General features: G+C 44.8%; 1 protein-coding gene across 1 annotated transcript; it reads left to right on the forward strand.

Annotated features, from left to right (window-relative positions):
• Positions 1 to 15,838: 15,838 nt before the first annotated feature.
• On the forward strand, positions 15,839 to 20,692 carry LOC308292811 (alpha-aminoadipic semialdehyde synthase, mitochondrial-like; the record flags this gene model as incomplete). The annotated part of the gene is made up of 2 exons (XM_080735236.1): positions 15,839 to 16,678; positions 20,651 to 20,692. The coding sequence occupies 2 exons, from the start codon at positions 15,839 to 15,841 to the stop codon at positions 20,690 to 20,692; spliced, it is 882 nt and encodes a 293-aa protein (XP_080591362.1).
• Positions 20,693 to 24,525: the final 3,833 nt, after the last annotated feature.

Genomic DNA, 24,525 nt, shown 5'->3' on the forward strand with positions numbered 1-24,525 from the left:
ACAGTGAATATAACCTTATGCCCTCAGGACGACGGTACACAGTACCTGGGTTGATGGCGAGGGCTTCCAGGACATTTGTCCCTACAAGTATAGGGCTTCTGAACAAACAAGCCCCATCTCAGTTCTGTGCATAAAAATGTTATGTACTGTATGACTGGTAGCCTATTCTCGTTTTGTATCATGTTGGCAGTGAATTGTGAGTTCTGTCTTGTCATTCATGTATTGTGTATTATGTGTTGTGATTGTGTGTCCTGATGACTGCTTGGTGCAAAAAGAATTTCCGCAAGGACAAATAAAGCATCTATCTATGTAGAAGATTTTTGTTGAATGGACCTCAGGTCTTAATGACCCCTTGTTGTGTCCTGGTCCAGACGGATCTGGAGATGGTGGTGGAGGACCTGGCCCAGAAGGTCAACCGTCCGTACCTGCGGACGCCACGCCATAAGATCATCAGCGCCGCGCGCCTGGTGCAGCAGAAGAGACAGGAGTTCCTGGCCTCGGTGGCCCGCGGTGTGGCCCCCAACGACTCCCCTGAGGCCCCCCGCAGGAAGTATGTACTCATTACACTCACACTACATACATACCCGCGGTGTGGCCCCCAACGACTCCCGGAGGCCCTCCGTAGGAAGTATGTACTCATTATCACGATTATTGTGACAAAAGACACAGCAGTTTATGATATTATCACAATAATCAAAATATCCCCAACATCCATTTGCCAAAAAAATAGCAGATCTACAAGCTCACTACGTAAAATAATGATGAAATAATCATTTTGGCCATTGTCAGACTGACTTTGTTTACATCCCTTATCAATCCATATAAAAGAATAGAAGAGGGATGTAAACAAAGTCAGCTCGACAATGGCCAAAATGATTATTTTATCATTATTTTATGCTTTTTGTGGTCATTTTTGAATAGAAACACATGAAGCTCAATCTTTTTTATAAAATATTTTCGAAACATTATTTTTATTTTAGCGTCCGTTTTTCAAGAAAAAGTTGACTATAGCTCCTTTAAATCTCCACGATACGTTTATCATGATAAACGATAATAGCGATTATCGTCCCATCCCTACACACACTACAAACACAAACACAGGTGTTTCGTTCCCTACACCAGTGGTTCTCAAAGTGGGGTCCGGGAACTCCCAGGGGTCCCTTGAGGGGGGTCCATGGGGTCCCCAGCATAATCTCTTTGCTGAAAATAGTCGATCTATAAGACCACAACGCCTTGTGTCGTCGCGACATATTTATGAGCTTGTACATCTGCTATTTTTGCTGAATGCTTGACTGGATGATTTTCAGCTGCACAGCACCTGTATTTGTCAGTACAGTCAACATTGTGTCATAATAGCTTTGGTGTTCAGAATTAACTACCGTATTTTCCGGACTATAAGGCGCACTTAAAAGCCTTTCATTTTCTCAAAAAACTACAGTGTGCCTTATAGTCCAGTGCGCCTTATATATGGATCATTCATTGACATTGACATTCCCTTTAGCACAACTCCATCTGTTGGATGCATAACACAATGGTAGCGTCTATTATGTGCGCCTTATAGTCCGGTGCGCCTTATATATGAAAACAGTTTGAAAATAGACCATTCATTGACAGTGCGCCTTATAGTCCGGTGCGCCTTATAGTCCGGAAAATACTGTACTTCTTTTTTTTTTTTTTACATTTTTATCCCATGATTTTGCAACCCATTTTTCACCCATTGCCAAATATCTACTGTAATCCTGGGCTCTGCTCTCCTTCTGCAAACCTGGGGAGAGCAACAGACTGACCTCATGCTTCCTTCTATGCATGAGGAGTCCAAGCCGCTTCTTTTCACCTGACGGGGGAGTTTCCCTGGTTGGACGTACTGTAGTGTGGTGGAAGGAACACTTTATGTGCATGAGTGACATGCGTCACCCCCTGTCCCTGCTGACTGCATGTGGTTTAACCTGCAGCCCTGTGGCTCTAATATATTCAGACTAAACTCAATGTTATGTATTATTCTTATTATGTATTATTCTTATATCAACAACAAGTTATGTTATGCAACCACAATTCACGGTTGAAATTACACACCTATTCATTCAGGAGTTCACGGTCCATTTATGCTGCTCGATTAATCCATTATTTTCTTATAATCGATTGAATGGAATAGTAAGACTAAGACTAAATATATTGACAATTTTGTCAAACAAAAACTAAAATGTCAGGGAGGGACTGGTGGACTGGTAGAGCTAAAAGACAAGTCATTTTATGTTTGGTTGTGCTCGGTTGTTGTAGCCTGGCGTTGCTCATACTAATTCCTCACTGCGTATATCGGATATTAGTCTGGACCAATGCTGGGCCCTGATTGGTCCCCCAAATTATAGGGGAGAGCAAATGGATTCACAATTGAGCGGGGCCAGACCCATATCCGCCAAGAGCACATTTCTTTGCCCAGGAAGATTGGTCTGGGTCATGGCTACGGTTGTTGCACTCTGAAAATAGCATGAGCTTGTAGATCTGCTATTTTCAGCATGCAACCAAGTGTAAAGTCAGCCATTTCACTGCCATCAAGGCCTGACAAAATATATTTTTGTAGACAAAATCAACTGTAGATTTAACTAAATCGTATCACAAAAATCATATGATATTTAGTCGACTGAAATTTTTTATCAAAAGTCTATTACTAAAACTAAATTTCCTGTCAAAATCAACACTGGTGCGATGAAGGATCTTTAAAATAAAAATAATAATAAGGTTTAATTAATTAGGCTCTGCTTATGTGTGTTAAGATGCTGGCACGACACTCAGTGCTGGGGGACGGAGAGCAGAGAGACACGCACGCACACACACACACACACACACACACACACACACACACACACACACACACACACACACACACACACACACACACACACACACACACACATGAAATGCATCAAAAGTGTTTGGCCAACAGAATAACATTACTGTAGAAAAACTTATCATCGCAGGTCTGGGGATGCAGTTATTACAGTATGAGAAAGGTCATACACCGATGGCAGAGGAAACCATGCAAGGCACCAACCTGCTCACCAGGAGCAACTAGGGGTTCAGTCTTGCTCAAGGACTCTTCCACATTAACCCTCGTTCTCTAATGACGGTTTCTCTACCCCTGAGCTATGCCGCCCCAGTATATTATATGTATTGTATATACCAGTGCAGTCCTGGCTGTGTGCATGCCGTGCTATACGGACGTCTCTTGCGAGCTTTGCTAAGCTGACCCTGCACTGCAGCATGCGCCGCTTAAGAGGCAAAAACACCCACATTATTTAAAAGAGACTGAGTTCACTGGTGGTGAACGCTATGTTGTTGTTACGCTAACGTTGACTTCCTCTATGTTTTTATGCCATTAGTACACTGACTTCCTGTATGTTTTATGCTAGGAGTACGCTGACTTCCTGTATGTTCTAGGAATACGCTGACTTCCAGTACCGCCGCAGACACCGGCAGCGTCGTCTTCACAGCGTTCGCAGCAACAGCAACACTCCAGAGACCAGCAGGAGAGCCGGCAGCACAGGTACAGTACCTGAGCAGCCGTGAAATACATGGAATTATAGCATGTTATACAATGGGTAGTTCTGATGAAGCAATCCGATTGGTTGAAATATCCATCTACCCGTGATGATAATGAGCACTATGGAACAGGTCTCATCAAACAAAGAAATCAGCTGTGCCCGGTCGGTTCGCAAACGCTCGCTTTTATTGTTTCCGTAGGATGCCTTGTAAGTGGCTAGCAGTTTTCATGTGAAGTTCAGGGACATGCAGTAGTAGCGAAATCTGGCATTAAAAATGGACAGATTTCCATTGAATATCTGAATTACAATGAAATGAAGTTGACGTGTGTTTTTTAAAGGGTAACAGTTGTATAATCACAATATTAAACTCTGGAGGGTTGTGCCTTATCATGATTATATCGGTACTTCACCCCTGCCTACAGAACTTGTCTATTGGCTGGTTACTGCAGCAATGCTGGCGTGCCGATAATCGTAATGATGCACACCCTCTGGCTTAATATTGCTTAAATTTGTCCATGTATTTTATAGGCAGCAGGGGTTGACACTAAGGTCTCAGCACGTGCCTGTTGGACAAGTACAGGTCATGTTCTACATCACAATTACACATGTATTATAAATGGCAAGACAAAATTCATCAAGAACAGAATTAGTATTGGTTACTATAGGTTATGAATGAATTACAATCACAATGTAATATAAATTGTAAGAATGAATTCATGAGGAATGGTACACGAATACCAGCGGATTCCTTGCTGGGGCTGTGTGATAAAAAAAAAGAGAGAGTATGCCAAATAAGTACATAGCATACTCTCAAACATGTCAACAAACCAAGATGGCAGCCAACAGACTTCAGTTATTGCTTAATGAATTGCTATGGGCTGTGAGTAATAATCGTCGTAGAGCTTTAGCCAGAGGTAGAGTAGAGCAGCCGCTCGGTTCCCAGTTCAATCCCGGCGAGTTGATTAATTGGCCGCCTACCCGTGAGTGGACAAGGAACTGGTTGAGCAACATCTAGTCTAAAACGACACAGTTAAGGCTGAGCCTCATTGTGTTGTGTTATTGCTGGGTGATTGCAGACGGCCCAGAGAGGAGCGAGGGCCGGCGACGAGCGGCGCTGTCCTCCCTGGACGAGGACGACCCCAACATCCTGCTGGCCATCCAGCTGTCTCTGCAGGAGTCCCGCCGGGACCGCCAGGCGGACGCAGACAGGTACGCAACCAGGGGAAGCTTATGCTGTATGACCTACAGTACTAGGGCCCATTGATTCACTCTGAAATAAGGAGCCGAGTTTATTCCGGTTTAGGAGGGCTCCCCGAACAGGCATTTTATCACGCAGCCACTTTTCTGTGGAATGCCCTCTTCCCTCCAGCCCTGAAATGTCTAAATTCCCTTGCAAGATTTGAGAACAAGGTTAATACCTTAATACTAACTGGTCTTAGTTATATCCTTACCCCGGATGGCATAATTTGCACTGATCTTTCTCCTTGAGTACCTCTTGTCCAATATGTATATTATATTATATGTTTATGTATAATCTCAAATCAATCAATCAAATCAATCGATCAAATCTCTCTCAATGTTCTTTGGTTGTTTGCTATTGCATATAGAGTAGTGAAGTGTGACGTAATTTACACATCCTATCTGGTTCGCGGTTTTCTTCCCCCATTCTGAATTCCCATAGAACTTTTTCATATCGCGTCATATAAGAACTGTGTCCCAATTATAAACACATTATCTCAGCGGTTTCACTCATGGATATGAAGAATCAACTGATGGTGAGAAAACTCTAATGTTACAGTCGTCGAATTAGTAAAATTTTCGCTAGAAACAGGCTTTATAAAATATGACTGACTGACTATCATAAACCACCTCGCCGACAATATCGCAAAGACAGTTTGTTTATTTTTGGACCGCAATGCTTATATGAGAGGATTTTAAGATGACTCGATGTTATTCTCCATAGAGAATGACTTCATTGGAACCGGGGGATGAGCGAGTCACGCCATGACTTTGTTACTCTATAGTGTATTTGTTTCATGTCCAAAGTGGGCCACAATGGAAACAAGCTTCGTCCACATTGGCCATTTCAGGAATTGACGTCATTGTTGCAATGTATTTTATATCTGTCAATAAAGTATTCTATCTATCTATAGAGACAGAGCCACGGACGGAAGGCCGGAGACAGAGAGAGCGGCGGACCTGGGCGACCCCTCCTCGCGCTCCCCCGCCGCGTCGGGGGCCAGGCGCCCCTCCTCCTCCTCCTCCTTCCTGGAGCCCCCCTGCCCCCCGGCCAGGACAGACTCCTCCCCGCAGCCCCCCGTGCCTCCCCCTCCTCCCCCCGTCCCCTGCCACCGCCTCCCCCTGCCTCCCCCGCCTCCCCCCTGCCTCACCGCCGAGCTGCTGAAGCTGGGCGACAGCCTGATGAGGCTGGGCGACATCACCACCCCGTACCAGCTCGACCATGCCCGCGCCGTACCACCTCGATGCCAACATCACCCCCCCTTACCACTTGGACGCCAACATCGGCGCGCCGTACCACCTGGACTCGCGTGCCTTCGGCGGGCAGCGAGACGCGGAGGACGGTGGCCCGCACCGCGCCTACGACCACGGCGTTCCCTGCGACGCGGAGCTGGGCTACGGCCCGGATCCCGTCCACCGGGCCGCCGCCGGCCGGAGCTCGGACCCCGGCTACGACGGCCCCGAGTGGAGTCACGGCCACTGCCGCGCCGGCGCTCACTCCGTCAAAGCGGAACGTGCCGACGTCGGCGGCAACGCCTACACGCTCGCAAGCGCCCCCGAAATCCACCCAAATCCCAGGCTGGAGAATCCGCGAGAATCCGTGGGCCGCCCGGCGGCGACCGCCCGCGAACCCGACGGCTGCTCTGGCGCCGCTGCCAAGCTGGAAGAAGAGGGAGCCGGTGGCTCCGGCTCGTACGCCCCGCGACACACGCCTCCTCCAGCTCCTCCTCGCGCCACCGGGGTCTCCCCGCTCCACCTCACCCCTCGCCCCCCTCCCACCCAGCTGTGCCTCCCGTCCCGGGAGCGGGAGCTGGAGGGGGACGAGGAGGAGGGGGACGAGGAGGAGGAGGACGACGAGGTGCCGCTGTCTCCGGTCATCCCGCCGGGCGGCGCCTTCACGCCCAGCGACCCCCAGAGCCTGGAGCCTCTGGACCCCGAGGCCTCGGCACAGCTGCTGGACAACATCATGGCCTGGTTCAGCCAGAACATCACGGCCCAGAACAGCCCCCAGAGCCTGGCCCTCATCCCTCCCTCGTCCCACCAGAACAGCCCCCAGAGCCTGGCCCTCATCCCCCCCTCGTCCCACCAGAACAGCCCCCAGAGCCTGGCCCTCATCCCCCCCTCGTCCCACCAGAACAGCCCCCAGAGCCTGGCCCTCATCCCCCCCTCGTCCCACCAGAACAGCCCCCAGAGCCTGGCCCTCATCCCCCCCTCGTCCCACCAGAACAGCCCCCAGAGCCTGGCCCTCATCCCCCCCTCGTCCCACCAGAACAGCCCCCAGAGCCTGGCCCTCATCCCCCCCTCGTCCCACCAGAACAGCCCCCAGAGCCTGGCCCTCATCCCCCCCTCGTCCCACCAGAACAGCCCCCAGAGCCTGGCCCTCATCCCTCCCTCGTCCCACCAGAACAGCCCCCAGAGCCTGGCCCTCATCCCCCCCTCGTCCCACCAGAACAACCCCCAGAGCCTGGCCCTCATCCCCCCCTCGTCCCACCAGAACAGCCCCCAGAGCCTGGCCCTCATCCCCCAGAGCAACCACCGGGAGTCCCCCGACGAGTGCTGGGACCAGGGGGGCCAGGGCTGCGACTCCTCCGCCGCCCCGGAGGGCGACGCTGACCCCGCCCAGCCCGCCCCGGAGGCTCCGCTGGCGCCCGGGCACGAGATTCACGAGGAGGGGGACGAGGAGGGGGACGAGGAGTGCTGCGCGGAGGCGGGGGCCGTGGTGGAGCTGGCGCTGGATGCAGCCGACTGGACTCACACCGCCTCCGCGCTCTCCTCCTCGCTCGCACACGGCCAGGGAGACGACACCGACGCACGGGACGACGCAAAGGACAGCGCACGGGGCGACGCACGGGGCGAGCGGGGCGACGAGACACACCTCACACACCACCACCAGCAGCACCACCCTCAGCCGGACGAGGACCAATCACCAGAGGAGGAGGAGTGGCTGGAGCAGGAGGAGTGGGTGGAGCAAGTACATTTGGACACCAAAGTCCAGTGGTTCTCAACCTGTGGGTCGGGACCCCCAGGGGGGGTCCCCAGATGATTAACTTAATGCGCAACATTGTTTCTCTCTCAACAGTAAACAAACCAACATAAAGTTTAGGTGTATAGAAGGAATCTGCCCATTTCTAAAGTGACAATTTAAAGCTATACTGTGTAAGATGCCCAACTAGTGGTCATTAGCCCTATAGCAAACCGCGGTCGCGTCCGCGTCTTTCGGCCGTTTTTCGTACCTTCAGACCCCCGCGTCTGCCTCCACCTCGCTGAGATCTATCTTTTGAGGGGTCCCTTGTTCCTGTGCGTTCAGTAATTCCAGAGATACGGACTCCTTCACCCTGCCTGGTAGGCGAAATTACCTAGAGAAGGGATGGTACAAACGGGCGACAACAAATATGGCTGCCATAGCGACCCCACTTCAAGATGCGCTGTGATTGGCCGGCAGTTGTATAACCCTCGCTGTGATTGGCCGGTAGTGTGATGACGCAATTTTGGCGCGAGATCCGGTCCCCGGCAAGGATCGCAGTTTACATATATAGAGAAGGCTTTACAGGCTGAAATTCACGGAGTGGGTGTTCTAAAACTTTAGCGATTTAACAGTTAGGACAATTTTAAGATTTGTTTTATAAAAAAAGTTACATGGTACAACTTTAAGGACTTTTTAATACCTCTAAAAAGACAAATTAAACATTGGCCAAATTGTCAAATATTAGAGGCAGAAATTGTGAAAATAGCAGATCTACATGCTCACAAAACCTCTCAACGCGAGGCATTGTGAGCATGTAGATCCGCTATTTTCACAGTAGAACCGTGTTATACAAAATGTTGCGCCTCAACTCTTAGTGCTCATAGGGTGGGGGTGAGAGGGGGGGGGGGGGGGGGGGGGGGTCCCCAGTTAAAATGTGATTATTTTGGGGGTTGCAGCCTGAAAAGGTTGAGAACCACTGGCCAAGTCGACGGGATGGATGGAGAGAGAGAGAGAGAGAGAGAGAGAGGGGATGGAGCAGAACGAAGGAGAAGGAAATATTGGTGGAAAGACTAGGAGGGGAGGTGGGAGAGAGAAGGTGGGAGAGAGGTGGGAGAGAGAAGGTGGGAGAGAGAAGGAGTAAACTGTGGTTATAGTGTACGTAAAGGGTCGCCTCGCGACCGCGAGGCGCTTCGTCCATTAAAGATGATGTCATGAGCGGCGTATTGAAAAGAAGAAGAAAAAAAATAAGTGATTTGACGAGAATTAAAAAACAACAACAAACTAAAAACAATAAGAGTTGTCAAAACTGAGAGTGCATCGTTAGAACACTACTGCTATCACACCTTATATTTATCACCTTTCATTTGATTTTGATTGATTTGGTCTTATTTTTTATATATATTTATTCACTGGCCTCATGTGGTTTTGAGTATTCGACCACTGAGGGGGCAACACGTTGGTGCCGATCGCGTCCCAGATTTCCGGAACGCTCCTCTTTGCCACCTTTTGACCACGAGGGCCTCAGTCCACAAACTGACCCGGACGCTTCTCCACCACACCAACGCGTTCGTGGTGACGCGGTAATAAAAGGCTTCTGAAGTGGCCAAAATATGCCCACGCCCTGGAGGCTGAGGGTGTTTGTGTTACAATCACGGCGGCTCCCTGTGCGTCATGGGTGTTTGACGCGCGGTGAGCCGGCCTACATAGTAAGGGGATAGTGTCATATCCTGGAAAAAATTCCTTACCAAAAACTTTCTTCACCAATGTGTTCGTAAAGGTGTCTAGTAACACATCTCAAAAAAACATTCCCTGGGTTAAAGGCGGCTCCCACACATCCCTAGTTTCACTAGTTTTCATCATCACTAAACCATAGTTTTGTCGGGACGTTTTTTTGGCAGAAGAATGTTTTTCGTGAAAAACAAATGCTTGCAATGGATTCAGAATCATGAAAAACCCCTAGTTTGACCCCTCACATGCTACTTAAAGCATTTTTATTTTGGTGTGTTTTGGTGTGTTTTATCCTGTATAGTTAATTTAAAGGGACCCCAACTTTCAGCAGCTGTCAAGGATTCTCCTAGGGAAACTGAATTTCAGTCTTTGTGAGATGTGAGATGTGTTACTAGAGACCTTTACAAACACATTGGTGAAGAAGGTTTTTGGTAAGGAATTTATTCCAGGACTTTATAAGATATCCCCTTACAATACAGTTGGGGGAAGCTGAGCTGTGAAGTGTAAAAGGAGTGTTACGTCCAGTGTATAGGAGTGTCTAAAGGTAGCTCTTCACAGCACCGGCGGCGGTACGCGGCAGAAATCGTCGGTTGCCAAAATTCTGCCGTTGAACGGGCAGTGGGTGCACTGCCGCGTCGGCTCGCAAGTCATAGGGAAGCGTCGAAAGCCGACCGAGCACGTTCGGCCGGCTTCGTCGGATAGCAGCGGGCTAGTTGTTGAAAAAGACATCAAGCCATAAAGGCTATTTTTAGCACCACCGTAGCCGTCTTGTCGGTGTCGGCTCTTAAATAATTTTTTTCGCACTTTCCGACCATCTGATCTCCCGACTTCATTGGACTGCCAGTCAGTCTGTAGTGATCTGCAGCAGTCTGTTTGGTGGAGAGCTGCCTTTAGACACAGCATCCCATCTCACCCACATCCCAAGCTGCCACAAAGAGACAAGTAGAGCACAACCCCTGCTGCGAGTTTGTAGATCTGCTATTCTTGAAAAAAACATTTGTGCAAGAATATTTTTGAGTAGAAGTAGAAGGTCAAAGGTCACATGGTTACACACATTAAAATCCTTAGTATTCATTTCATTCTTAAACAGTGATTTGGACCATAATGACGGGTCAATGTTTACCATTGAATGAGCTCTCTAGACCAGGGGTTGGCAACCTTAGCACAGGGGAGGGTGATCACTGACTGGCACACTGGCAGAAGTGTGTGAGAGGATCTATATATTAAAATCAAATGTTGATTTAAACGTGGTCAATTAAATTAAGCCACCTAAAATTACATCCTGCACATAATTCTACATTCATTAAAATGCTGAACTTTGGCTGGGGGAGGAGTCTGGGATATACGTAGGTGGGTACGTAGGTGGGTTCTTCCTCTTGAGTCTAGTGATCGTTATAACAATGTCCTGACAATCAAAATATGTCAGAATGTTTGATGGGGTGTCATTACATTTTATGTTGACATGGCACACTGACTATCTAGAACAGGGGTGGGCAACTTTGATGATGGAGAGGGCCACTATATTTTCACACACACTAAAATCCTGAACAGTATTTTTTTTACATTTCATTTCAAATGCATGTACAGGTACTTATGTTACTTCTTACTTTATGAACTAAAATACAAATGCATTGGACATAAAAAACATAAAAAAAAGTCTAGTAGTAGGCTACTAGTCATCAAGATACTAATATACAGTAGACTAAAATAATAAAAGCTGGTCATGTTAGCACGTTTGGTTTGGAATTATAACAGCTGAAACCGATAATATATCAGTATTCCTGCAGGCCGCATTAAGTGAAGTTGGGGGCCGCATGTGGCCCCCGGGCCGCCAGTTGCCCATGTATGATCTAGATAGAAAATAAAAACATGGCATTTCATTTCAAAAAGGTTGCTGACCCCTGCTCTAGATAATAATGACTTGATTCAGGCTGGCTTTTGTTGTGCCAATTATGTTTCCACACTAACACTTATTTAAATGGACTTTCTTTATTATATTTTATTTTAATCATATCTATTCCACTACTGATGGAGTGTGTTGTTCATTGAACGATGGATGACGATGAGTTGGGTTTTCAGTGATGGTTGATGATGATGATATCACACATTTTTAGGTCTGTGTGCCTTTTTTTATTATTATTGTTTCAATCATTGCTGAGTATATTTATTATTGATTGTGTTACATGTTTTTGTACCAAGTTTTATGGAGGTCCAATTAACGATGAATGATCAGTAGCTCGACACAACTCGCCCACTTGGGTGTGACTGACTCTGTGTTGCCATCTCCTTGTGTTGGAGCCTCCTCTGTAGTTAGGTCAAATCGGCAGCACAATATTATAGTTTGATATGCCATCGCAACGGTTCACTTTTTTTTTTTTTTTTTTTTTTACTGGGTTGAATTTGCACGAGTCAGAGAAAGTGAAATGGATTCAGTAACTTATCCACTGACACATCATCACACGTCATGTCTCATGTCCCTGTTAATCATTCAGCAACTGTTCCACACACTGTCCTATGCTGTCCCTGTTAAACACGCAGTAACTATTCCACCACCCTGGCCACAATATGCGATGTGAATGGCATGAACCTGTAGACACCGGAAGTGGCGGAAGTGCTGCGTCATGCGTCAACATCCGGTGAAATTATCCCGGTGGAAGTAGCACTGTTCTATGCCGTATCAGCCTCATGTCATAACCAGGCTCTTCTCTTCGCAGATGAGTAAGCCTGGCTACGCGAGGCTACTGTTCCTGTTAAACACAACCATGTTCAAAGCATGGAAGAGGAACAGTGTGAGAGAGCGGCAGGGTTTGCCGACCGTACCTTGAAACAGAGAACCGTTCCTTATTTGGAGACTAAAAGTTCTTATTGCGTCACCTTATTGAACTGATGAGGGACACACTTTGTTCTGGTGTTGATTTGGTAATACTACGATGAAAGATGTTTGTCGACTACCTTTTTCCACTGACGAAAACAAAATAAAAACTAAGCGATGGAGACTTAAGACTAAACATATTGACGATTTAGTCCAGTAAAGTAAACCAGACTAAAACGTCAGGGAGTTACCTCCCTGGAGAGGAGATCCAGTAGAAATAAAAGACAAGTCATTTTATGTTTGGTTGCGCTCGGGTGTTGCTCTCTGAAAATAACAGATCTTGTATCGGCCAAGTGTAAAATCAGCCATTATGACGCCATCAAGACCTGCCAAAATACATTTAAAAAAAAAAATATGACAAGTTATATGACAGGTATACGTATACTAATAATACAGGTGGTCAACCACAAACAACTGTACATGTACCATACACCGTGAGATTGTAATCTTGTTCTGGGTGTGGCTTATTTATTAATAATATTTCAGGTAGTTGGAACAAACGCCAACCCTTAGAGAGCAGATGCAGTGATTTCCACCAAACCAAACTGCAAGATGCTGTTCCTGATGTCTGAGAAGAACTTTTATTTTATTTTTATTATTTTTTACACCCGGTCAGCAAGACGATGCCAAGAGTGCTGGAGTGTTGGATTTTATTTATCACGTGGAATCATTTGGTTGGTGTAATCTGTGGTGACACAACTGAATCACTGATGTCTGAGTGGTGTCTTTGTTTTTTGCACACCCATGTTCATTTGTTTGAGCGCTGTTGGATACTGTCTGAGAAGTTGTAGAGGACTCTGAGTGTGTCTGTTATTGCTTTAACCCATTTAGGCCTAGAATTATTGACTGCTTTAACTGTTGAAAAATAGCAGATATACAAGCTCACAGCGCGGCACCGAGTGCCGCGCTGCGAGCTTGTAGATCTGCTATTTTTGAAAAAGTCGTGAAAATCTTTGAATATATGTATTTTTTTGTAACTCAAATTTTGCTTCTGGTGGTCCTTGCAACTAGATATTTTGAGATATGATTTTTTTTACAGGGGTCCTTCACATGAAAAGGTTTGAGAGCCACTGACATAGTAGTCTCTCAAGAACAGACTAACTGATAACTGAGCTCCAGTTAAGTGAAAAGGACCTTTTCTTTGACGATGGCAGGCCAGATTGCTGACATAGAAACATAGGGTTTTTCAAAAAACCTTAGAAGGATTCAAAAGACACTAATATAGAATCGGGTAAAAATTATAACACGTTTTTTCACGTTTTTTTCACTATTTTACAAGCTTGCAGCGCGGCACTCGGTGCCGCGTTGTGAGCTTGTATATCTGCTATTTATATCTGCTATTTTTCAATAGTTAAAGCATACAATAATGATACACAATAATGTGTACCCGTTCTGAATGGGTTGCAATGGGGCTCTGCTGTCATTTTGTACTCAAACCTTTCTTTTTTATATACCGTGTATACAGTATAATACTGCAACAATCCATACACCAATGACCATTAAAAGTTCAGAAATGTTAATTGCACTTTCTCAGATTATACTTGATACATTCCCAATCAGTCCATAAGAAAAAGGAGGCAGTGTTTGATGTGTGCTCAATGCTGCTGTAAATGAAAGTGTCAGTGCAAAGTTTACTCTCAATAAAATAGATAAAACAATAAAAATAAAAAAAAGGAATTGAAAAGTGTAGCGTAAGCTTGGAGTGGTTATTTAACTGTCTCCTCAGAGACGCTGTTGTTTACTATAAGACCGCCTTAACGCTCCCAAAATAATTGATTAACAGAGTGGTAAAAATATGTTTAATCCTCTAAGGCCGTTGTCAGGTATACTCAAGATATATTCTATTGAGTATATGAGTATAAGCTCTCACATGGAGTTGGATACAATGATTATTGCGACCGTAGGTCGCAGTTTACTGTCAGAACCGGCACAGCTTGTCCTTATGTATGTGTAACGCCTGACACTGTGGTTCCCCTGACACATCACTGTGACATCACAGTGATGTCAGATACTCAGAGCAGGGATCTCCATATATGGGCATAAACAGGTGGCATCACAGTGGTGTGACTGGTTCAGACAGGGATGTATCACACCATGTATCATACATGATTTATGGGCATAAAAGGGATTGTATGTTGTGATGTAGGGGAACCACTTCATGCCCATATATGGAGATCCCTGATGTCATCAATATTAAGCCCATATCTAACAGGACTTGTCACCCTGAGGTGTCTTACTTGTACACGAGAGCAAAAAAGCATGAAGATAACCAGTGGGGTTTGATGATGACACATTTGTGCTTGTTGGAGGATCTGACCATGGAACAAGAGGCAAGTCCAGACCTGCTCCTCCTACAGCAGGTCACCCCAGACTGACGTGATAGAAAGCACGCAGACTGAGAGCGACGTCACCACAGCTGATGTCACGGACAGAACGGTCCATACAAGGACATACTGTATGCACACTCCATATAGGGCCTGGTGAGGTCAGAGGTACAACACCACACCCCTTAACTCCATATAGGACCTGGTGAGGTCAGAGGTACGACACCACACCCCTTAACTCCATATAAGACCTGGTGAGGTCAGAGGTACGACACCACACCCCTTAACTCCATATATAGGGCCTGGTGAGGTCAGAGGTACGACACCACACCCCTTGGGTGGGATTTATAGAGGGATGGGAATGAGCAGAGTTTTATGGTTCCATGTGTTCCCTCTCACAGTTACAGACTTCAGGAGTATCTCTGTCCGCTCATTTTGTATGTTGTGCAAACAAGGGGAAGGGACCCCAAGCCTAGCCATTAGACGTATTTTAGACATCCTTAAATAGCGCCAAAAATGCTCGGTGGATAAACTATTACTTTATTTACTTTACTAGCCTTGGATCAAGACTATCATGTATTTTATTGAGTCTGACTTTGGCTTGGCTTTATAAATTGGCTTTATGAATTATTAATCGGCCCTTGCCCTGGGGCTGTGCACACAGCACAGTATATGAGGGATTGAATGTAGGAGTCTCAGAAGTAATGCTGGAGAACCCAGACGTATCAGTGATGTCAGTCATCTCCAAATTTGGGCACTGTTTTAGCATGCGGCTGTTACCATGGCGGCGGTATCGGGAGTATGTCGTTATTGCGACGTAGCATTTGTTCGACGTCCCATTAGTTGAATGCTAACCTGGTGAATGAAACTATGCCAAACCTTAGCCCCAGTAAAACTATGCCTAAACCTAACCCTAACCCTTAGTCAAACTAATGACACATCGAAAATCGAGCCTTTCCCGGCGGTATCACTGATGTCAGTTATCTCCAAATTTGGGCACTGTTTCACCCGTTTATGCCCATATATGGTGTTCTGTGTGCAGGTTTCACCGTAATAGTTAGATAATTCATAAAGCACGAGTCAGACTCAATACTTATTGATGCCATGTTCAGAGTTCTGAGTCACCAGAGCAGGAGAACCACGAGGGCCTGCCTTAGCAGCCAGCGGCGCTATGAGCACATATGAGGACATCAACCCTTGGGAGCGGAGGGCGCCGCTGGCGCCACGCCACGTCCAGGAGCTGACCCAGGCCGGGCACAAGGTCCTGGTGCAGCCGTCCAACCGGAGGGCCATTCACCAGAAGTATTACGAGAAGGCAGGCGCCGCCATTCAAGAGGACATTTCCGAGGCGTCGCTGATCATCGGCGTGAAAAGACCCCCGGAGGAAAAGGTCTACCCCAGGAAAACCTACGTTTTCTTCTCCCACACCATCAAGGCGCAGGAAGCAAACATGGGACTCCTGGACGACATTCTGAGAAAGGAAGTGCGTCTGATCGACTACGAGAAGATGGTGGACGCTAACGGGTTCCGCCTGGTGGCGTTTGGACAGTGGGCCGGCGTTGCAGGAATGATCAACGTCCTGCACGGTTTAGGATTGCGCTTCCTCGCGCTCGGCCACCACACCCCTTTTATGCATATCGGCATGGCTCATAACTACAGGAACGTCTACCAGGCCATCCAAGCGGTGAGGGATTGCGGCTACGAGATCTCCACAGGACTCATGCCCAAATCCATCGGCCCCGTCACGTTCTGCTTCACCGGCACAGGGAACGTCTCCAAAGGCGTTCAGGACATCTTCAACGAGCTCCCGGTGGAATACGTCCAACCTCACGAGTTGAAAGACGTCCCTGAAACCGGAGACACGACCAAAGTGTACGCCACGGTCCTGAGTCGCCATCACCACCTCGTGAGGAAGAGCGACGGCATCTACGACCCGCTGGAGTACGAGCACCACCCGGAGCGGTACACCTCCAACTTCAGGACAACGGTGGTTTTTACTGGGGACCCCCTGGTATGCAGTCCATGACCCTTGTGGGGTCCCCAGACGCATGGAGGTCACTGAACACCATTCTGACACGAAACGACCAAAATACGTGCTATGAGTTTGTAGATCTTTGCAGCCGTAGTCCCGCCTCACGTCGCAGTAGTAGAAACAGGCTCCTTAAATTACCTAATAATAATATCAGCCACGTATCGGTATCGGACAAACTTTTCGGGTCGAGACCCGAAAGAGAGATTAGTCGTTTGCCCAGGACCCAAACTAGTGAAAATAGCAGATCTACAAGCTCACAACACAGATCTATTTTCACTACTTATTGATTAGTGTGGTTTCCCCGCAGGGCAACACACTTCTTGGTGTTTTTTACTCATCATCATCTGGTGTAATCTTTTCTCTAAGGGTTTTCCCATTGAAGTACTTGTCCGAGGTACTCATCAACTGATGTAAGCATGTCAGACAATCAGACATCAAAATTCCTTGATATTGTGATGTCATCCATTTCCCCTATCTGTTTGTTTGTCAATTAGAGAGTGAGATCATATATCAATATTATACTGTTGTTCCACAAACTGTTGGAGATATACTGTTTTTCCACTTTCCATAAGTATTATGTCTTATAGTTCCTAGTATCTATGAGTTAAGTAAAAAAAAAAAAAATCTAATTCAACACAATGAGATGGGAGTGCATTAAGAATGTAACAGATTAAAAACTTCTAGTTTACAGTCTGGTAAATCAAAACAATATCTATATTCAACATTTTAAAATATGGACTTTTTCGTCTCAGGTACTCATTAATGAACACAAGGTTTCTCTATGACATCATGCACACCGGGTCCCAATTTGTGACAAATTCTGACAATATTGTCATTTTTTCCCGTGTGGGAAATCAGACCCTCTCTGCAAAGGCCTTTAAGTCAAAACGTTATTATTTTTTGGGTCTAATTTGCCTAGTGAATAAGTTAACAGTTTGACCACTTTACAGTTGGTAGTAAGCTTTGTATCGAGTGACCTGTGACCTGCTATGACCCAGGCTACTGTGTTCTTCTCAGTACAGATGGTAGATACAGTAGCCTACTATAGGTACGTTACGTACCATGTACATATAGAGCATCACAGCGGAAGTGGTTTGCTGGTGCCACTTAAAAATCGTCATTCATTTTCCCAATAGACTTTTACAAAAATATTTGTAACAATTATGTTAAGCCTTGAACCAAGCAATCCAGGATTGCAGCGAATCATGAACACGAGACCTATGTTTCCAACCTAGTTATTATACATGACCAATGAGATCCAACCTAGTTATTATACATGACCAATGAGATCCAGCCTAGTTATTATACATGACCAATGAGATCCAACCTAGTTATTATACATGACCAATGAGCTGTGGCCATGTTGTCATGACAACACTATGAATATTAACACACAGGAACAACGACAGACTGTCAACGATCAATTTATTAAACAATTATTACTTCTACACATGATCATAAAATAACATGTGAACAATGAGAACAGCATCACATTAATATTCAATGAAAGCACAATAATGGAATGAGTGAGGAAACAATGATCTGATAATGAATCAATGAGTAAACAATGATTGATTTGAGTTCATTAACAACACATTCAGTAGATGTTTGAATCCAGAGTGATTGACAACGATCTGACAAAAATATATTGAACATTTCATCAACAAATAAAAACTAGACTAAAATGTCAGGGAGGGACAAGTGGAGAAGAGATCCAGTAGAACTAAAAGACAAGTCATTTTATGTTTGGTTGCACTCGGGTGTTGCTCTCTCTGAAAATAGCCGATCTACAAGTTCACAACGCGTCACAGACATGCTGTGAGCTTGTAGATCAACATTTCTTTGGCACAGAGCTACAGTAACTATAAATCAGGCATTAAGATGCCATCACAGCCCTCCAAGAATTTACATTTTCATTTTAGTCGACTAAATAAACGGTTGATCTGGTCAACTAAAATGCTATGACATTTAGTCAACTAAAATGCTATGACATTTAGTCAACTAAAATGCTATGACATTTAGTCAACTAAAATGCTATGACATTTAGTCAACTAAAATGCTATGACATTTAGTCAACTAAAATGCTATGACATTTAGTCAACTAAAATGCTATGACATTTAGTCAACTAAAACTAGACAAAAACAAATAATAATACGAAAAACAGTATGATTAAAATATGACACAATAATTTGCTATCAAAATGAACACTGCTCACAATGTGTCACTTTGTGATGTAGATCTTAGCTATTAGATGGCTTGTAGATCTGCTATTTTCACCCAAGAGATCTGGTGTAGAGGTGGGGGAAAAGCAGGGGACCAATTACAGAACCCTGGGGAACCCCAGTCAATAAAGTATATGGGGTTCAAGTGGTTCAGTATAAAGGTTTATATACAAGAAACAATATTGATATTGTGACAATTACATGATCAAATATACAGTTTATCTCTGTCTATTGAATAAAAATATCAAAAATAAAATATACATCAAATATGAGTTTGTATCTACATAAGAGAAACAAGTATAACACTGATATTTACATTATCATCATTGATGGACAGTATTTATGATACATATTTATAAATGTGTGGAGTGGAGGTTTGTGCACTTCTATCTGATCTAATCTAAGATCTAAAGCTCCCTGTGGTGATGACTCATTTTATACCATAGAGTTTGACATTAATATGGATTTGACCAGGGACCCCCATTTGAACATATTTGTACCAGGGACCCCCATCTGAACATATTTGTACCAGGGACCCCCATCTGAACATATTCGTACCAGGGACCCCCAAACAACATTTGTATATTTAAAAGAAAGTTTATTTTTTTTGAGCTTGTAGATCTGCTGTTTTTTGAATAGCCAACATACAAATGGATTAAGTGGTTCAAGTGATTGTGATGCTATGTTAACTACTTTTCCTGGGGACCCCCTGGTTCGCAGTCCACAACCCTTGTGGGGTCCCCAGACGCATGGAGGTCACCGAACACCACTCTGGCACCAAATGACCAAACGACGCGCTGTGAGCTTGTAGATCTGTATTTTTTAATAGCCAGACCCCACCCACCTCAAAATGATAATCTTAAAGTGGTTAAAATGTTGTTTTTACTGGGGACCCCCTGGTAAACAGTCCACGACCATTGTGGGGTCCCCAGACACATGGAGGTCACCGATCACCACTCTAGCACGAAAAGACCAAATGACGCGCTGTGAGCTTGTAGATCTGCTATTTTTTTTAAACCATGAACATTTGTGCAAACCTTTGAATGTATATTTTTAAAAGCAAACTTTGCTTCTGGGGGTCCCTGGAACAACACATTTTGAGATGGGGGGGGGGGGGGGTCAGCGACCAATTACATGTAATTTTGGGGGTCCTTGACATGAAAAAGGTTTGAGAACCACTGATTTAGCAGAATCTGGTAAAAAAAAGTAGTGTTCACGATTTTTCAAAAATAGCAGATCTACAAGCTCGGGGACTCGGCACTCAGTGCCGCGCTGTGAACTTGTAGATCTGCTATTTTAGGGAAAATGTTTGTGTTTATTTTATATAATTTGTAACATTTTTAACGACACAATCTGTCTCATGGGGGTCCGGGGTCAAAGGTCAAACACACATGGGGGTGTTGTCATGACAACGTCAGAGAAACACTGAATCTACAGGAGCTGTAATGTGTGATGTCACTGTGCTGCTGATTACATCATCATGATGATGTCACCGTGATGTCACCACGAGTCACTCATGCCCAAGCCCACAGTCATAACCAGCTCCTTTCCTGCTGATCCCTCTATAAGTCACTGCTATCTTAACCTCTCCACTGCACTCTACCTCCCAGTAACAGCGTCCAGTCAGACCCTCTGTACACAGAACCTGAGACCATACATCAAACCTGTCAGGATGTTTAGGATATGATTGATCCTGTCCCTCACGTGTCACCTTCCTGTTGTTCTCAGACACAGAGAGGTCTCTGTATGCTGTGTTTGTGTCCAGAGTGAGACGATGGAAATCTGATGAGAAACACACAGTAAACATTAAATACATCATTCACTGACTGACACACAACACACACAACACACACACACACACACACACACACACACACACACATACACACACACACACACACACACACACACACACACACACACACACACACACACACACACACACTTGAAATAAGACATGGAACCACTTTATTAATTATTTTATGCTTTAACTATTGAAAAATAGCAGATCTACAAGCTCACAGCGCGGCACCGAGTGCCGCGCTGCGAGCTTGTAGGTCTGCTATTTCTTATTTTGTATGTATTTTTTTCCTTTGAATAATTCTTTTTAAAAGCGAACATTTGTGACTGGAACAAGATATTTTGATATGGGGTCCGCGGCCAAACGTGTGTCATTTTGGGGGTCCTTGACATGAAAAAGTTTGAGAAGCACTGATTTGGAAGACATTTATAGAATGGGGTGAAAATATTCACACCTTTTCAGGATTTTCCAAAAAGAGCAGATCTACAAACTCGCAGCACGCCCTGAGGTTGTACGTCTGCTATTTTGACCCCTGTGGGTGAAGCGGACGGATGGGGGTCCTCGCACCCTAGTGTGACACCCAGTGTCCAAATGATGTGCTTGTAGATCTGCTATTTTTAAATAGCCAATACAGAGCAATATGGATAAAGTGCATAAAATGTGGTGTGAACTAGTTTACTGGGGACCCCCTGGTAAGCCCCCAAGGACACCTGTGGGGTCCCCGGACAGGTGGAAGTGGCCGCCCACTAGTCTGGCACCAAACGACCAAATGACAACCTATGAGCTTGTAGATCTGCTATTTTCAGAATAGCCAATAGAGAAAAATATTCTCAAAGTATAAAATGTGGCACAAAGTAGTTTAAAGTCCGTTGTTCTAAGTGCGACAGGGAGTTTATTCCACAACTTGGGGGCCAGGAGGGCAAACTGTCTCGGACGAGTGGATTTTTGCCCTGGAGTTTTTAGCGAGGGTTCTGTCAGCATCCCTGTGTTGGCTGATCTAAGTGAATGCGTGGGGGTGTAGGGGTTGATCAGGTTTTGGAGGTATGGAGGAGCCATACCTTTGGCTGCTTTGAAGGTCAGCATCAGTGTTTTGTATTCAGTGCGGGCCGTTTTGTATTCAGTTTACTGGGGACCCCCTGGTAAGCCCCCAAGGACCCCTGTGGGGTCCCCGGACGGGTGGATGTCACCCCCTCTAGTCTGGCACCCAGTGACCAAATGACACGCTATGAGCTTGTAGATCTGCTATTTTCAGAATAGCCAATAGAGAACAGGGGACCCCCTGGTGCACAATCTGTGACCCCTGGGGGTCCGCGGACCAGGGGGGGATCCCCGCCAACTACTCTGGCACCAAATGACCAAATGACGCCCTAGGAGTTTGTAGATCAGTATTTTTGAATAGCGAACAGAGAGCAATATGCATTAATACATAAAATGTTGCGTGAACTAGTTTACTGGGGACCACCTGGTAAGCCCCCAAGGACCCCTGTGGGGTCCCCGGACGGGTGGAGGTCGCCGCCCACTACTCTGGCACCCAGTGACCAAATAACGTGCTGTGAGCTTGTAGATCTGCTATTTTTTCTAAAAGCATGAACATTTGTGCAAACCTTTGAATGGTGTATTTTTCAAAGCCAACTTTGCTTCCGGGGGTCCCTGCAACAACACATTTTGAGACGGGGTCCGCGACCAAATCAATGTAATTTTGGGGGTCCGTGACATGAAAAGGTTCGAGGACCACTAATTTAGAAGAACGGTTTGGAATGGAATCGGGTAAAAAATATTCAAAGACCTGCACAAATATTCATGATTTTTCAAAAATAGCAGATCTACAAGCTTGCAGCACGGCACCGCAAGCTTGTTAATGTGCTATTTTTCACACATGCACGCACGCACTCTCTCACACACTCTCACACGCGTATTAGTAACCTTTCTTTTAGTGTTGATTTTGTTGACTAAAACTTGTACTGCTTAAATGCTGGATGCAAAATATTATTTGTGGGTTGTTGAAGGCTAAATGAGGCTAAATGTGACGGATTACCACACACCTGCATCCTGTTATGTAGAGACACACATGGGGGAAATTTGGTTGAAATGGAAAACAACAAATGCAGAAGCGACTTGGAGCACACTTATGGGGAAGTGAATTCAGACAAAGTCTGGCAGAGGTGTATATACAGTATACTGTCCCCTTCAGAAGGAACATTGGGCTCTCTACCCCAGCGAGAGGTCGCACGCCAAAAGACCTCTTGCACCAATCTGACAGAGAGAGAGCCCCCAGGATTAACAATTTTAATTCTGTAAAAGAAAGTATGGAATGGAAATGATCAACCGGTTGGTGCATCTCTAACCTTTGAAAGGGTAATAAGAATTTATTCTGCTTTCTTACTATGATGATTATTATCATTATAGTGTAAAAATGGAAACGATGATTTAGACTAAATTGGGAACATTGAAATGTACTTTGAATGCTTTTGCCTTTTTCTATTAAAAGCTTTTATTTCTTTAATAAATTTACCTGCAAAATATATCATTCAAAATCTGATTTTTATATGCATCATTATGAAATGTATAACCATAGAGATCTGCTTAAATAGGGTGTGTTGAACCTATAATCTAAGTGTGGCCTAACTTGTTGGGATATTGATTCGAAGGTTTAGTTAATATTCAAAAACACCTCCTTGGATCTAATTATCCTAGATTCAAAATAACTACTCTGATAATACAACCAACAGTCAGATCCAGCAGCGAGCTACAGTTAATCTCAGGTTACAGAGGAGGACCAATCTATTGGGTCATAGGCCGAGGTTTCTGATGTTGAAATTAGGAGGGACTGAGAGATGGATGTAGTTAGATTTCAGAGCGAGTCGTTGCAAATATACGCTTAAAGTTGTCTATTGTTATTTAGACTTCTAAAACCTATTGAAATGGATAGCGTAACGCCATCCTGTATGGGATTGCGTGGATTAATAACAAACTATGACTAAATGTTCGTCGACTCGCTTTTTTTTTCACTGACGAAAACTAAATAAAATGTCTCTGACTAAAACTAAAACCGATACAAATCCGTAGAGGGGTAGAACTAAATTTTCTGACCAGGATTTGGGGAGTAAGAGGCAAGAATCCTTCTCCATCGTAAACACTGTTGCTGAGGGAGGCTACTTCCTGAAGAGACACAGCACACACTGTGATTGGCCGTATCATGTGTATCATGTGTGTATGATCCGCGATGTGATTGGCCAACCTATACACACCGTACACGGATGATGCAGATGACGTAATTTTGCTGGGAAATCCAGTCCCCGGCCAGGATCATAGAAAACATATTTAGAGAAGGCTTTAGGGGCTGAAATTAAAAACGGAGTTGGGGTTCTAAAACTTTAGCGATTTAGTAGTTAGGACAATTTTAAGATTAGTTGTATTTAAAAAGTTACATAGTATGGCTTTAATTCTCAAATAATTGACAAATCCGTATTTTATGTGACGGGTGGCAACCCCTACATTTTTTAATTAACATTTTTTTGTACTTTTAAAACATACTTTACAAATTCAGAACCTGTCACAATGTTACATATTTTGAGCTTGTAGATCTGCGATTTTTGTCTAATTTTCAAATATAGACGATCCAAAAGCTCACAATGCATGGTGAGCTTGTAGATCGGTTGTTTTTGGAACTATATATATATATATATATATATATATATATATATATATATATATATATATATATATATATATATATATATATATATCAACTTAGTCAAATGTGAGCATTCTTTAATAAAAAACATGTTTTATTAGCCTGTTA

The sequence above is a fragment of the Nannobrachium achirus genome, assembly GCF_963921795.1.
Source record: "Nannobrachium achirus genome assembly, chromosome: 10".
NCBI classification, from domain to species: domain Eukaryota; kingdom Metazoa; phylum Chordata; class Actinopteri; order Myctophiformes; family Myctophidae; genus Nannobrachium; species Nannobrachium achirus.